Source organism: Cyprinodon tularosa, unplaced genomic scaffold (genome assembly GCF_016077235.1).
Source record: "Cyprinodon tularosa strain WSP-4 unplaced genomic scaffold, ASM1607723v1 ctg1050, whole genome shotgun sequence".
Taxonomy (NCBI): Eukaryota; Metazoa; Chordata; class Actinopteri; order Cyprinodontiformes; family Cyprinodontidae; genus Cyprinodon; species Cyprinodon tularosa.
In genome coordinates this window covers 39,692-56,382 of record NW_024037839.1, presented here as the reverse complement: position 1 = coordinate 56,382, position 16,691 = coordinate 39,692, and the positions used below count along the sequence as shown (strand labels likewise).

General features: G+C 40.1%; 1 protein-coding gene across 1 annotated transcript in view; it reads right to left on the bottom strand.

Annotated features, from left to right (window-relative positions):
* Positions 1-3,686: 3,686 nt before the first annotated feature.
* Positions 3,687-16,691, bottom strand: part of LOC119783604 (sialoadhesin-like) — a 44,245-nt gene continuing 31,240 nt past the window's right edge. Inside the window, exons 3-6 of the mRNA XM_038285207.1 lie at positions 5,000-5,275; positions 4,381-4,497; positions 4,218-4,233; positions 3,687-3,705 (exon numbers count right to left, since the gene is read on the bottom strand). Of these exons, the coding sequence (XP_038141135.1) occupies positions 3,687-3,705; positions 4,218-4,233; positions 4,381-4,497; positions 5,000-5,275 (428 nt within the window). The remainder of the gene's footprint in view (positions 3,706-4,217; positions 4,234-4,380; positions 4,498-4,999; positions 5,276-16,691) is intronic.

Here is a 16,691-nt window from a genome sequence, read left to right as displayed (position 1 = left end):
CAAAGTACCCACACATCCACAAGGCCAAACTATTGATTTAGTGATAACTCTGCCCACATCACCCAAATTAAAGTCTATGACTTGTGCTTTTCTGACCATAAGGTTGTCTCCCTGGATCTGTTCCTTGCAGGTCCTATACCACAAGAGGAAACCTAAAATCTGTTTCAGTCTTAAGCTATGACTTACAGCAAGCATCACTGGTCACACAGTTTCTATCAGTTAATGGCTATGCTGACTAGGGCTGGGTATTGTTCAAAAATTTTCGGTTCCAGTACCAATACCGATACCTTCATTTCGATACCGGTTCCTGAACGATACTTTTTTCGATACCAGTTTTATAATATCAATTCGAAGAAAAAGAAAATTACACAACATAAAAAAGTACAAATCTTGAGTTTTATTTTAAGCTCAGATTTTTCCATTTACATTTTTCCTCTTACATAAAAAAAAAATTTCAGTGTCTAATATTCACTGTTACATTGTGAGGACCTTTTTACTTAGCAGTTTTCCTTTAGAAAAATTACCATGTCTGACAAACAAGTCCATTGAATGGGATCCTACTGACAGCGCACCGCTGGTATGTGGGGGTCTGAGCAGCTCCGACAGAAATATTGGAAGGCAGGATGAACTGACTGCACTGATTAAGTTTTCAGGTGGATTTTCCCACTTAAAAACATAATAAAACTACTTTATTCCCACTGATCACAGCAAATATAGCTGCAAGGCAAAGAAAGTATAGAGTAGCTCCGCCCAACGCGCGTCAGAGCCACTTTTCGACCGCGCAGCCAGAGCAGCAAAGCTTCTTCAGCCGCGTGTCAGAAGCTGGTACAAGCAGCAAAAATTAAAACAGCAGACGCGATTTTGCTGCTCCTGCTGCGTCCAGTTTGAAAGCAGCATGATTCACTCCGCTCTGGCTTTGCACCGCCCACGGGCTGCTGAGAGGAGGATGGTCGCGCCGGCTGCGGTCCGCTCTTCTTGCAGTCAAACACAGAGCAACTTTCTGCTCTTAAATTGTTTCCGTGCACGATGTATTGCATTGCGCACTATTAGCATCAGTCTTAATAAAGTGAAGCCGCACTTTTGACCTGGGGGGCATTTTAAAGGAGTTCCACGATGCTCGCAACCAGTTCACAACAGATACACATAAACCCTGGCTGTAGGCGTGACCACCTGTGTATTTTTCCTAGATGACGCAATCACGTTAAGTGTTACAGCCAATCACCGAAACTTGGTACCCGAAAGACGAGGCATGTTTCGATACTCTGTAGAAACGAGGCATTTCGGTCGGTACTATAAAAGAACCGAAGTTCGGTACCCAGCCCTAATGCTGACCACTATAATTCTAGTCTTCACAGGATCGCTGATTGAAATTTACCAACCACCAATCATACAACAAAGCACCCAACACAGCCAGGTCCCAATATTTTCTCATAACATCTCAAACTATCAGCAATTTAAAAACAGTTGTTCGTACCAATCAATTCACTTCTTAACCATCTACACATGCACATGCTGACACCAGTACAGATCAGTGCAATGGGTTCATGGAGTTTTTTACCAACCAGGGGTGGCTTCAGTCTGGTTCAACTTCACTGCCACTTCCTCTAAAATCAGTCACCACATTAAACACATTTTCTGTCTTCTAAAGCATCTCTTAGAGAGAGGTGGAGAAAATCATACAGTGCAGGAGACCATCCATATGCCTACAATATTAAGCATATAGTCAACTGATCACAGCAATCCTGAGCCAGTAACTCTAATCTGGTCAGGTTCCCCCAGCTCCTAAAAGAGCTGGGGGAACCTATTCCCCCCATTTGAAAAAGCCCTCATTCGACCACAAATTTTTGCTCATCACAGACCCCCCTCAAACCTGCCATTTCTGTTCGAAGTCCTACAAGAAGTTGTTGTAGGCCAACTCAAAAATCAGCATCACATTCTTAATATATACCAACAAAGTTCAGTCTGGTTTTCAAGCAGCAGAGAGCATGGATATAGCCCTCGTCCACATCATGAATGATCTACTTATGACTGCAGACCAGGGTTCACCATCTCTCCTCCTCCTACTAGATGTTGTGGATTACAACATCCAGCTCCAGCATCTCTAGTCTGGGTTTGGACTGCCTGGGATCTGTCACAGTCTTGGTTTGTTAGTTCCTGTTTTCTTGGTTTTCCATTTGTTGTCCTCTGCTGCCCCCTTGTGTCCTCTTTCCCTAGCTCTGTTTTCTGTTCTGCCCTCACCTGTTTTCAATCCCCTCATTAGCCCTCTCTTTGTTTCTGTCCCCTTTAAAAGCCTCCCTCTTCAGTTCCTGTTTGCTGGATCCTCGTCTAACGTCTGTCTGCTTTCCTCGTCTCTCCTTGGCTCCTAGAGATTTGGTTTTCCCCTGATGTCTCCTTGGTTCTGGTGCGTTCGTTATTTTCTGTTGGATTTTTGATTCCTGCCTCAGTTCCTGTGAACATCATTAAACCCACCTAAATTCACCTCTACCTACCTGCTTCTGCATTTGAGTCCTACAATCAAACACCAAATCCTGACAGGATCCCCCATTAGCCCCAATTACACTGTCCTTTTGAAACCATGCCAAGAATGGTCAGAGCATGTTAACCAAGATAAGTGTTGAGTGTAAATGGAATACAACTGAACTGGACGTTCCAGACACAAATGAACCTCTCTAAATCAAGCATTAGTGCAACAGTAGGACTCAGCACGGTTCAGTTTTGGCAGAACAAGTCATCTTGTATTTACAGACAGCTAACATATTGTTTAGGTCAGTGGGAATAAAGTAGTTTTAATATGTTTTAAGTGAGAAAGTCCACCTGAAAACTTAATCATTCAAGTCAGTTCATCCAGATTACCATCCTGCTTTCTAATATTAGTTCTGTCGGACCCACTCAGACCCCCACATAAGGATATGTACCTGTATATAAAACCCGCGCCCTATAATCTGGTGCGCCTTATGTGTGTGTTAAATACAGTAATGGCACACATAACTGAGACTGCGCCTTTTAGTACGGTGCGCCTTATGGTCGTGAAAATACGATAAAGTGAATTTTAAATAAAACTGATTATTTCTATAATACGTTTAATTATGACACAATCTATTAGCAAAGCTTAAAGCCTATTTGGCACCAGTGTTATTAATAGCTATTGCTGGTCATAGAACAAACAAGATCATCTGTTGATGGAGGACTCCAATAACCTGCAAAGAAAGAGCATACATTTAACAAACTAATTGAAAGATTTCCCTAATGATATTTGTCAAAGAAGACTAAGAAGTAACATTTTAAGACAAATCTCTAAATGTGAAAGGGACATTTTCACTGCAGAGATGAATCACACCACTGCGGGTGTGAGCAAAGGAAATGATTAACTGACCTTCATCTTGCTCTGTAATTCTCTGGGTTCACATTAGCGTAATCACTATTTTCCTCTGCATGATGAGGCCTCTCTGTGAAAACAGTGAAACAAATACATTGAAAACATAAATTAAACTCCTGAAAATGTATTTATTATCTAATAATTTTTAATTGTTTCCATTTCAGTTAAATTAAAGCTTAGGGTTTATCTGAATTTAAAATATTTTGGGATTTAATCTCAGCTACTTATAATCCATCTTCTTAATCAACTGCAGCTCGATATTAAAATATAGACTTTACCTCCTCCAGTGGCTCTGCGGGTTTGGATCGTCTCATAGACTGAAGTGGTCGCTAGAAAATAAGAAAATATATTTAAATTAAAGAAGCTCATGGTTATGATATAAATGTATTTTTTTATGTTGCACAGCATAACCAGAATATTCCTTGATCGATTATGACAGAATGATGAAATTCAGCACAGCAAAGATTTGACTGTTCTTTAAGATAATACCAGAGTCCTTTAACTCTGGTATTATCTGTTTTTTATAAGACATAAGCAATTCAGTTTATAATGTTTAAAGCTTAATATAAAATAATTTATTTCTGAAATAGTCAATATAAAGGAAGATTTGACTCAAGCTAATCATATTTAAGAATAATACTGATGTTATTCTGTGACCAACCGTGTTGCAAAGAGATGTAAATATGATTTTCCATCTGATTCATTTCATAATTGGTGCTGGAGCTCTGATTGCTGCTTCCTGACTGGAATAACCTGAAAATGTTAGTGTGAAATAAATTTGCAGATGAATAAAAAGATTAGGAGTAAAAGTTCAAGATGAGAAAAAAAAAAAAAAACTGACCTGATGCAGCATCGATCTGTGGAGGATAAAAAAAGAAACATTCACATTAACGTTACATTCATTTACATCAATTTCAAATTGAATACATCAATCGTTGGCTAAATAATAATGTATTTAAAAATAAGAAGCAATCTAACATGGAATGAGAAGAAAAATATCTCACCATTGGGGTGTCTAGAGCGCCACAGCAAGGCCAAAATGATAATTACAATGATTCCACTAACTGATCCCACAATCAGCAGCACAGGAAATAGAGGATTATAAGGGCTGGATGACGGTCCTGGAAATAAAACATTACGAAGAATTTAATGATTTTATCATCAGATCCAATTAAAATATTTAGATAAATTACTTTAAGCAGAAACATAGACATACATCTGCAGAACATCTACAAAAAATCCGGTATTAGGATCAATAAGTTAAAGTATAGACAATAACATATTAATAATGTTAGTTGTTAGTGACAAGGGAGCCAAACTCAGTTATTAAGTTTTGTGAAAATTTTTACCTAAAATCAGGTTGCCTGAAATAGATTTAATTCTTTAGATATTAAGCAATATACATCTGTTTTTTTTTTTGTTTTTTTTGTTTGTTTTTTTGTAATAAGTCCAGCCTAAGATATATGTACATATATGTACATAATCTTAGTTGTGTTTTTGCAAAAGCCCTTTTTTAAAGGTCAAATCTGTTACCTTGTCCAGTTGTCCAACCTCCCCCTTCAGCAAACAGCTGTTTAGGTTAGTTTGGCTTCAGCCTCTTAGATCAAAACAAACCTGACTTACCAGATACTGACAGGATGATTGATTCACTCCACTCTGTTGAAGAATACCAGTCATCTCTGCTTCTACACTGACATGTGTATTTTCCACTGCTGGACTCAGAAACATTAAAAGTCCAGTCTTTACTGGGTGTGCTGTGTATAACAGAACCAGATCTCCTCCATTCATACGTCCACTCAGTGCTTTCTCCTCCCTGGACCTCACATGTCAGAGTGATCGTCTCACCACTGAACATCTGAGAGCAGTTTGGTTTTTGAGTCACAACAACCTTGTTGGAAACTGTTTACATCAAATTTGAACAAAATTAGCCAAATTAGTTGAGAAGATTTGATTTAGTAGATTTAGTTGCTCATAGTTTTCTTTAACAAACTCACAGGTTATCACAACATTGATCCAAGAGCTTGGATGTGTGTTGAAGTCTGGGTTTCCTCTCACTCCATAACAACTGTAGATTCCTCCTTGTCTCACAGTGATTTCTCTGTTTTCCTCATTATTTGTTCCGACTTCAACTCCAGGGGTGTCTGAGGTCCTTCTGAACCATCTGTACATCCATCCAGCAGAGGGCTCTACATTACAGTTCATTGTCACACTTCCCCCTACTGGTATGGTTGATGGACCTGCTGTCAGTTTGGCTCTGGGTTTATGTGCTGATATGATAAACAGAAAAGAAGTTGATTTTATACAATAGACATATAAAATTCATACTGAAATATGAATTTCTTGTTATAAAAATATTAAAATTATACAATTATTATAATTTATTATTTTTCAAAATAGGTAACATGAATTAGTGAAGTAGTTTGTTATTGTTTTATTCATTATAAAAAGTACATTCTTAGTTGTCAGGGTTTGGTTGAGTTTGTAGGACCCAGATGCAGAGGCAGAGAGGCTGAGGACATTTTTTGCAGTTTAATGGGAAAAAACAGTAAACAAAGGCAGGAATCCAAAAAACCAACTAATAATGTAAACCCAACCAGAACCATGGAGACATAAGGGGAAAATAATCATGAGTAGCCAGGGAGAAACAAGGTAGGACAAAAACAGCCGCTCTGTTCGAAATCCTGGCCTGCATTCTCCAAGGAACCGGTCTACCTAGGCTCTTTTCGAACACCTAGGACGTGTCCTCCAAGGACGCGATCTACCTAGACTGGATCCTTCGAAGTCCTTGAAAATGAGGAGACCGGAAGAGTTTAGGCTGTGAATTCGACCAGGTCTACCCTTCGGCGGGTTTTACCGCCGTATGCTCTGTTGCTTAGCAACCGTAAACGTTGACACACAAAACAGGAAAAGAATGACTACAGAAGTTTTCAAAACTGTTTATTTATTTATTTTTTATTGTGAAGTGAACAAAGACTACACTCACAAGAATCCAGAATGGAATGTTGGGATATATTGCCAAAATGGAGCTAAATCAGTGGGGTGATCCATCTGAAACCATCCCTGCTTGTTAGCCACCTGGAACCCATCCCCCTTCTCTTCTCCACAAGGGAGAACAAAGGATTCCCTCCAAAACAAGAACAAAGAAGACCTGGCCCACTGCGGGAGGCGGCCACCTCAAATGGACCAATCAGCCGAATACTCCAACAGGAAGTTCCACCATGTCACTCATGGCACAGACAAATCAGCCGTTACTTCCACAGGAAGTGCTCCCGTGTCACACATGGTTTAAAAGCCGGCTCGAGAAGACTTTCTTCCTCTTTTTCCGTGGGTTTGCAGCCCGTCAGGAGAGGCCCCCTTTCACGTGAAATAAATGGTAAATGGTAAATGGCATGTACTTATATAGCGCCTTTATTCAAGTTAGGAGACCTGACCAAAGCGCTTTACACTACATTCATTCACCCATTCACACACACACTCACACACTGATAGTGGCAAGCTACATTGTAGCCACAGCTGCCCTGGGGCTCACTGACAGAAGCGAGGCTGCCGTACACTGGCGCCACCGGGCCCTCTGACCACCATCAGTAGACAATGCAGGTGAAGTGTCTTGCCCAAGGACACAACGACAATGAAAGTCGGAGTCGGGGCTTGAACCGTCAATCCTTCGATTACAGGGCAAACTCCTACATCCAACGCCACTGTCGCCCCATACAAGATATACAAGAAATACAAGAAGAAAGCTGACTGGAAGTAGCTTTCGTTTTCCTGCGTCAAAAGTCACGGATCGCAGTGTTCCATCGTGCATAGCGGCTGCGCTGACTGGGAGACAGAAGCCTTTGAGGCTGACCGCGGAGTTGCGTTCTCCCCTTCCTTGGACGAATCGGCTGAGAGGACGCTCTATAGCCGACCACCTCCTAAGATCACCTCCTAAAATCCCTCCTTTCCAACTCGTGAGCAGATCAACCCCTCTGCTGCGGCCCGAGCTGACTGAACTTTCCCGAGGGGCGGACCGGTGGCAGAGAACCTCTGCCCGACAGAAACCAATCTGCGGTTGCCATGGAAACGCCAACCTCCCTCGACGACGCATCTCACAGTAAAATCAATTTACTTTCCTTTTGATGCATCAGGATTGCTGTGCTCAGGCGAGAGAAAGGCAGTTTAGGGTTTTGAATTAATGCTGATGTTCTTTTTTTATCTGTGCTGATTAAGGATTTGTTTATTTGGTTAAAATAAGTGTGTGCTCCTTTACTTTCTTTCTTGGCTTTTCCTGTCCTCTTCGTTGTTTCTGCTTTGAGATAGAGATAAAGTTATCACATTCAGCCACGTGAGGTCCCCGTGGTCGCCGCCATCTTGATTACAGGTTGCCCCCGCCCATTTCTCTTTGTTCCCCTCACCGCGTGGAGAACAAAGGGGGGTGGTCCCCATTTAGCCACAACCATTCACACACATCACTACATTGCCAGGCAAAAAGGGTTTTTTGCTGAACGCTGCTATTGTTAATACATGTTCAATAATTTACCAATACTAAGCTGGATGTATTAATGTTCATGATCGATTGCACTGTAATCATTACACCTGCTGCTTTGTTAATGCATTTAATCAATTGCTGATTTTAAGTTGGATGTATTAGTTTACACTGATCAATTGCACTATACCTGCTGCTAGCGGACATTAGTGAATGTATTAATATCTGGCATATTTTGGACAATTTCAGACGCCAGTAATAGTTTTATTTCGTTGTTTCTATCTCGTTTAATTCTTTATTTTCGATTTTTCTTTTGAACTAGTCATTTAATCTACCTCGTGTTTATTTTTCTAGTAGTGTGTAGTGTTTGCATAGATGTTAGATTTCTGTAATCCTGAATTATTAGAATAAAGACATCATTGGTTAATCTGTAGTGGTTTTGGTCATTCATATAACGGAGGGTTTATCACTCAGCGCAAACCCAATCCCTTTTGGTAATAGTGCGAATAAACAGAGATAGAAGGTTCTTTATTGATAATTTAATAGCTTTGCTGATAACTTAACCGGGGCCACTAGACTGGTGGATACCTGGATTTTAACAGCCGGTCCCGGAACCCTCCAGTTGAGGATCAACAACCGGTAAGTAGATAATTCAGGGCTATAATTATCCACCTAAGAACACTAAATTGATTTTGCCTTCGATGTTGAATAGGATAATAATTAACTATAACTCCAGTTCTAGTTAACCATCTATTCATTATCTGCAGGACATTATTTTTGCACAACAGACTACAGAAGTTTTCAAAACTGTTTATTTATTTATTTTTTATTGTGAAGTGAACAAAGACTACACTCACAAGAATCCAGAGTGGAATAAATGTTCCAACAGCCGGGAGCAGGAACAAATAAAATCAAATGTAATGATAGAAACCTTAGTCAGTTAAATAACCTGCTGCTGTCATTTTGCACATCTCTGATGCTGCTGCTATTTTCAAATATCCATTACTGTAAAAATGTCCATAGCTGCATATTGGTTATTAATTCCCCAGTTTTACATTGTTAAAACACTTTACAGTATTTTATTGTTTATATTTGAACTCTTCCCTATTATGTTATTCTCATACATTTTTCTAAGGTCCACATTTGTGTGACCATTTTCAATAATCTTTCTGCTGCTGTAAATTTTCCCAATGTGGGAAAATAAAGGGATTTTCTATTCTATTCTATAAAAGGGATAGAAAGATATAAGTAAATCTAAACAATATATTTATAAAAAAATATATCTGCAAAATCTCTAATATTCAACAACAAAAAATACGAAGTTAAGCATATTGTGAAAAATAGCAATAAAAAGATAAAAATCCTATCAGATTTATAGTCCCCACCCTGCAGATATATTAGAATCTGTCCTTAAATTACAGCCAAACTCATTTACACAGTAACAGATAAAAACCTTTAGATAAACCAAACATTACCGCCACATATCTGACTCAGTAACCATTAAAACAACTATTTTCATTCATTTCAGACGGAACTATTCACAGAGTTGTATTATATTAAACTGAACTTCCAATTTTCACCACTGTTCGGCGCCAAGTAACCTTTCCTCTGATCACAGCTTGCTTGGTCTCGCAATGAATCCTGGGATATCCAAGAATACCGAGGATACATCAGACCCGTCCTTCAAATCGGGCAAAAAGAAGGACGCATTTTAAGGCCGCATAACGAGGACTCTTGGAATCCGACCAGACCTCGGCGCCGCGCTATGACGTAATCGGCCTTCGAATCCGGTCTTCTAAGGATGCGTCCTAGGTTTTCGAACAGAGCCAATATGTAGCTGACTGAGACAAAGGCAGGGCTAACGAGCTGGCAAGGAGCAGGTGTGAGAGGAGACAACGAGGAAGCCAAGGGGAAAGGAACACACACAAGAGGGAAAAATAGGACAACACAGAAAAACCTGAGAACTAACATAAATCTAGAAATTACAACAAAATAGGAATTACACCAATAAAACTAGAAAAGAAGGAGCAAAGTAAAGCACAACAGAACCAAGACCATGACATTAGTTCTTAATAATTCCTTTATTTCTCATGTTAAACTTGATTATATTCCTACAGATAACCAAGGGCCATTTCTTTTTTTTCTGTTATTTTTCTGAACTAATAATAATAATAATAATAATAATAATAATAATAATAATAATTATTATTATTATTATTATTATTATTATTATTATTATAAATTAAGTTGTGTTTTTAAATACTGGATCTTACCTGAAACAATCATGTAGATAGTATTACTCCACTTAGGTAGATGTGAGTTCCTTCTGTAACCACAACACTTATATTCACCACTGTAATCTGTATAGTCAAGATTAAATGTGTAGCTTTTTGAACTGTTGATGTTATGTTCTCCACCATTCCATATTATTCTGTAATCCCAGTCAGTTTCTTTTCCTTCATTCATGTCACAGATGAAAGTAACAGACTCTCCTCTATAAAATGTTGACCAGTTGGGCTGAATTGTCAGCACAGCATCTACAGTAGAACCAGCATTTAGTTCACATCTGTTCTGGTTTATAATGATATTAACACCTGAAATTAAAATCATGAAAAAAGAAAAAATACAGAGTATAGTTATGATAAAGATTTAAAGCTGAAGTCACCTTGAGTTAGTCCGCAGCAGAGGAGAGTGTTCAACACTGGAAAAGAGTTGAAAGTTAATAATAGTTTAAAATTTAAAGAGATTCAGTTTAGCAATATTATTTTTCCACCATGAAACCTATAAATTACTCTGTTGTAAGATTGATAAATACAAATATGCTAATAAAGTTAACATTGAAATATTTTTTTCTGATTAGAATCGGGTAGTCAGATGTTTTCATATCTGATAAGTTCAAACTCCACTTTATAAACTCCACTTCTGGACTCTGTGTCTGACTGTAGAAAATATAGAGACGTCCTCCACCGCTAGTAAATATTCACAGACGGACGGTGAGGCTGAGCCAAAAGGTACAGCTCCAGATTCAGAGATCAGTTTACTTTCCTACCCTGATCTATTGTCATGAAATCTGGATCATGACCAGCAGATCAAAATCCAGATCAAAGCAGCTGAAATGAGTTCTCTCCACATGGTGGCCAGGCCCTCCCTTAGAGATAAAGTGAGGAGCTCTGCAGCTATGGTGGCTTGGGCATCTGTTTCAGATGCCCTCTGGACGTCTCCCTCAGGAGGTGTTCCAGGCATGTTATACCAGGAGGAGACCCAGGACACCCTGGAGGGACGATGTTTCTTGATTGGCCCTGAAACGCCTCAGGTTTCCCTCAGAGGAGCTGAAGGTGTCTGATAGAGGGAAGTCTGCCCCACCACCAGGTCTCAGATAAGTGGAAGACACTGAGTACAAGAACACTTTCATTGCTCCACATTAGCGCTACTGGATCTAAAAATATGTGATAAAATCTAGTATTACTGAAATAAAGTATGACTATTAAATATTTAAAGCACAAAGGAGACGACCACAGCAGGAAAATCAGTGAAAGAGAAAAGTTCTTTAGATATTTCTTTAAACAACGTGGAGAAGTTAGAGCAAGTTTTAAAAAGGACAGCATGACCAAATAATGTTCTTCTTTTTTCAGAATTTTCTCTTCATTTAAATCCTTCATACAAAGAAAGGGATCTACTTACACATTAAGCACCGCAGACTGAATAAGGTGTTCTCCATCCTGATCTTAAGGCAAAATGATGGGTTGTTCTGCTTTGGTCAAATATTGTTCCTTTCACATCAAGCTGCAAATGCAGTCTGTAGGAAAATGCAGATGTCTGAAATAGGAGCAAAGTTTTTACCTCAGCTTGAGATCAGAATACATTTTTATAACACTGACATCACTGCACTGAGTTCCTGTTTTCATGTTTCTTGACAAAGGAAAAAAAAAAATTTTGTGCCTCTGTCACTGAGAATATTTTGGTGACAGATTAATAGCACACTTTGGTTCTATTTCAATATAGCAATATAGACTTAGATCAGAACATCTTTTTATAAAAACTGACATCACTGCATCAGGTTCCTGTTTTGATGTTTTTTATTAACTGGCAAAATGATCAGATAAGTAAAGTGACTTCTGTTTGCATTTCAATTTTCTAATAATTATACATCAACTAATAAATATATGCAGAGCAGTGCTGCAGGACCCAAACAAAGAAACTGATAGAAAATGACCACCTACCAGAGAAATGAAGAAAGAGGGATCTAACTGGGAAACAAAGGGTTAAACTTAACCAAAAGCTTCACAATAAGGTGAAAATACTGACAATCACACAGAACAGAACCTTGTATGGGACCCCGGTCAGAGACAGAGCTGTAAAAAAACAAAATTGAATTAGAAACAGAACCAAAGTGACCAACAGAAAAGTATTAAGCACATACCATAATAACCTAAAAGGTTGATGGGCAGCAATGATTGTTTGTCACTGAGGCAACTCACACTTTCAGCATCGGACCAGGAAACTTCAAAACCTCCTGCTTTCATAGCAAAGAGTCAATGTGCTGCTGGTAAGTTAATGAAGACATTTTTTTTCCATTCCTTCATGCAAACAGTAGCTTAAAGCAAGTTTAGTATATTAATAGAAATATTTACATTTTTTTTGCTCTACCTAGCAACTTCATGCCTTCATATTTGACATATACTGTAGGACATGTGTGAGAAGCTTCTGGCAAGCAGAGTTTAAAATTCCCCTTTTCATCTAAAAGAAACTAATGGGTGAGAATGATCTCATGTCTCAAATATAAATAAAGCCTTAGTGAGAAAAAGCAGGATATCATGTGTTAGTCGTTCAAGAGAACCGTAAAAAGGCTTAAATTGGAGACAACCAGACTTTCTCTCAGTTTTTTTTAAAGACGTTTCATTACCTATGAAGTGTTTAGTTTTCTTAAGAGAAGCATTAAAAATGCTCTTAAAAAGTGAAAGAAATGTGTCAGGCTGTGAGACAAAAAGAAGGAGAGAGGTTTTTTCATTTCAATTTTCTTGTGAATATTATGTCTCATACTTTTTAAATTCTACTTTATTGTATGTTCCAGTGCTGAATATTTGTCTTTCTCAGCATTGTTTCTGTTGATAAATTTGCTTGAGTGTGTGGTTTTCAACTTGGACCACTCTGTGATACCAAAGAAAGAAATAATGAGGTAAATAAAATAAAATAATCTGTAAATGTTTGGTTAAATCAGTTTACTTATAATCTCCCACAATCTGCCCTGCTACCAGAAAACACATTATTTCTGTTTCTCTTTGTTTAGTTTTTAAAGGGCCATCAAAGCTACTTCAGACAATGGAGGGATCAGAAAGACCTCTCAGTATTCAGAAATGTTACAGCCACATCCTTTATCCATCTTTTTCTAACATATATCAATACAATTAATGCGATTAAAAAGGGGGACCGGAGGGTGTACTCCAATTACAGAGATATTACACTCTTCAGCCTCCCCCGTAAGGCCTACTCCAGGGTGCTGGTGAGGAGGATTCGGCCTATAGTAGAACTTCGGATCCAGGAGAAACATGTGCAACAATGTGCATTTCGTCCGGCACACTGGACCCGCTCTATACCCTTCATTGGGTGCCCGAGGGTTTGTGGGTGTTCACCTTACCAGTCCAGATGTGTTTTGTGGATCTGGAGATGGCTTTCGACATGTCCCTCGAGGTGCCCTGTGGGGGGTGCAGCTCTGGGACCCAGGAGGGGTCCCAGAGCTGCACAGCTTGGGACCCAAAAAGGAGGTGGGGAATACCTGCTGAGGGGCCTTGGAGCTTTCTCTGTCTTGAAGCTCTTGCCCTGCTCTGTTTCATAACTTCATTTTATCCTGTGGCTCAGAGGTCTCTGGGCGACGCAGAGCATGCTCAAAAAGAGGTTCTGTCTGAGGAATTAGCACTAAGTAAATCTGTCCGAGGAGTGGAGGCAATAACGGGTTCTACCTGAGGAGTGGGGATGCTAATAGGATCCGAAAGTGGAGCTAGGACGATGGTTGGAGCTAGCTGAGTGGCTAGTAACTCGGGGACAGGACCAATTATGAGCTCTGGACCGCTAATAGGCTGTAGTTCGGGTGCTGGTATGCTAGGCGGTTCTGGCTCTGAAACTGGCCCGCTAAAGGGCTCTGGACCCCTAAAAGGCTCTAATTCTGGGAATGGCATGCTAAAGGGCTCTGGCTCATAACTGGCCTGCTAAAGGGCTCTGGCTCAAGAACTGGCCTGCTAAAGGGCACTTGCTCGGGGACTGGCCAGCTAATGGGCTCTGGCTCGGGATCTGGCTAGCTAATGGGCTCTGGCTCAGGATCTGGCCAGCTAATGGGCTCTGGCTTGGGAACTAGTAGCTGGCAGGGAGCTGATGGTGAAGGCAGGAAAGGGAAAAGGTCTTCCCTTTCCCCATAAAAGAAGTCAAATTACTGAAACTCCTCGAGATGTGGAGCTCTGACTGCGGGGTGTGTGTTTTTTGTGAGGCTAGCTGCTGGTCATAGAGGTGACATATGAGACTATAGGGAAAACTGACCTGTTTGGAGGTGAACTAAGGCTAGCAGCAGGCTGACCCATGGGAGTGGCTGTGTCAGGCTGACCCAGCAGAGAGGAGGTGGAGGTGTCAGGCTGATCCGCTGGAGAGGGAGTAGGAGCGTCAGGTTGACCTACCGCAGAGGGAGTTGCCTTCTTCCCCGAGCTGCGGTGCTTACGCCTGGAGGAAGCAGATGGCAGGGGAGGACCAACAGCTGGAGATGGTGGAGGAACAGGGTTGGAGGTGATTGGCTGCCGAGTTGGAACGTGACAGAGTGATGGTTTGGGTGGTGAAGGTCTATAGAGTGGCTGAGAAAAGGCATCCTTTATGTTCCACTCAGCTAAGGCTATGTAACCTGCATGAAGGAAGAAGGTTTGGAGTTCTACATTTGAAGTCTTTTCAGTACTTCTTCTGCAGTTCCCACTCACTGCATAGGTGGAGTGATAGTGGAAAGGTGGTCTATTGTTTCTATTAGGAGTTTTGAAAAAAATACTTTGGTGGCTCTGCTGGATCCATGTTGGCTGGTTCCTTCTGTCAGGGTTTGGTTGAAGTTTTGAGGACCCAAATGCTGAGAAAGGGAGGCAGAGGTGAGTTGTTTTAGTTTTAATGTAACATTCACAGGTAAGAGAATCAGGAATCAAAAATCCAACATGACAGTAAATCAGACCTGTTCCCAGTGCATGTTGGGCTGCCCTTTGTTCATTAAATTTACTTTTTATAATTATTATTATTTTGTTTAAGCGTTTTATTGTCATTACACTGTCACAAATACAGAGCATCGAAATTAACTCTACAAACCCAGGCTACCTGCTTTCAGGACGGGTGACTTACCACTTGATCTAGCCAGTCCAGGTATGCTGATCTGACAGGCACACTTAAAGCACCCTTTCCTTCCGCACGCTGCTGTCTGTGTTGTTGACACAGTCTGTTAATGAAAATAAACCAATCGTGTTTACCTCCTTACACGTTAGCCTCACTGCCTCTCTGATAGACATGCTGCTGCTGCAATAGCAGACTTAATAAAACATTTAAAAAAAAAAGAGAGAGAGAGAGAGAGAGAGAGAGAGAGAGAGAGAGAGAGAGAGAGAGAGAGAAAGAGAGAGAGAGAGAGAGAGAGAGAGAGAGAGAGATGCAGACCAGCAGGCCATCTCAGGCTGGCATTTTGGGAATACTCCCAGTTCCTGCTATGGCCAGTCCGGGTATGCCTAAAGGTATTGTGGAGATTTTCACACATTTTTAAAAGAACCACCCTCTGCACCTGCGAGAGCATGCACGAGCCCATTTCTCCTTGTGCATGGTCTTTTTAAAAGTTGCTGTTCTCATAGCTCATGCAATCACTATGAAAAGTGGGGGCTATACAGTGGACTTAGTAAACTCAGTTAACTGACCGTTCGGACAGATGGTCACTACTTTTTCCTTCTTAGGTCACATAACTCCTCCTCCACTGCAAAGTGCCAGTCTATCTTTGTTATTAATTGCCGCCGTTGAGTAGCAGCAGCTTATGGCGACAGCAGGCCTCTGTGACAGCAAATCCAATAATACCTTGAGAGGAGAGCTCTCTGCTTAAAGCATTCCAGGATACATCTGCCTCTTCTGAGGTCTTTGTTTTTTTCTCATACATTTCGTAGACACTTTTTCTATGAAATGTCCTTTCAAAGAATGCTGGTGAGAAAGGTGAGCTTCAGTGACTCTCTGAAACTGTAGCTCACCACGCATATACGCCTAAAAGTAGCATTTGCAAAAAAAAAAAAAATGGCTTATGGAATGAGCATAGGACAACCTTACGTAAACATATCACCAGAATGATTGACAACTAGGAGTACCACTTATTTAGATGATCCACCCGGAAATTAAAGATCATCCTCTATACCTTTAAGGCAGCTCTTTTTTTCCCCTGTCTTTCATTAATTAAGGTACAAATGCATTTAAACTGATTGCTGATTACCAGGCCTCTGCTCACCTTAAAGCCAGGATGACGACTATATTTGACCATTCTCAATCTTGGTAATAAGTTTTATAGTTTCACTGACATTTATTTATACCATTTAAAAAAGCCTCACATTCCTTTTTTTTTTTACTTTTCAAAAGGAGAAAGTAATATACTTACAGAAAATGTCCAGTGCACAGTGTCCGTCTTTCCCTTCCCCAATTTTACGCAAAATAATGTTGCTCTGCTTTGGCAAAATATCTTTCATTTCTTAAAGGACACAAGTTGCAGAAAAGCTAAAGTCTCTAAAGGCTTTGTGTCAGATTGGTGTCAAAGATTATTTATTTTTAACTCCACAGAGCCCACAACTATTAAAATACACTTAACAGGCTGACAGA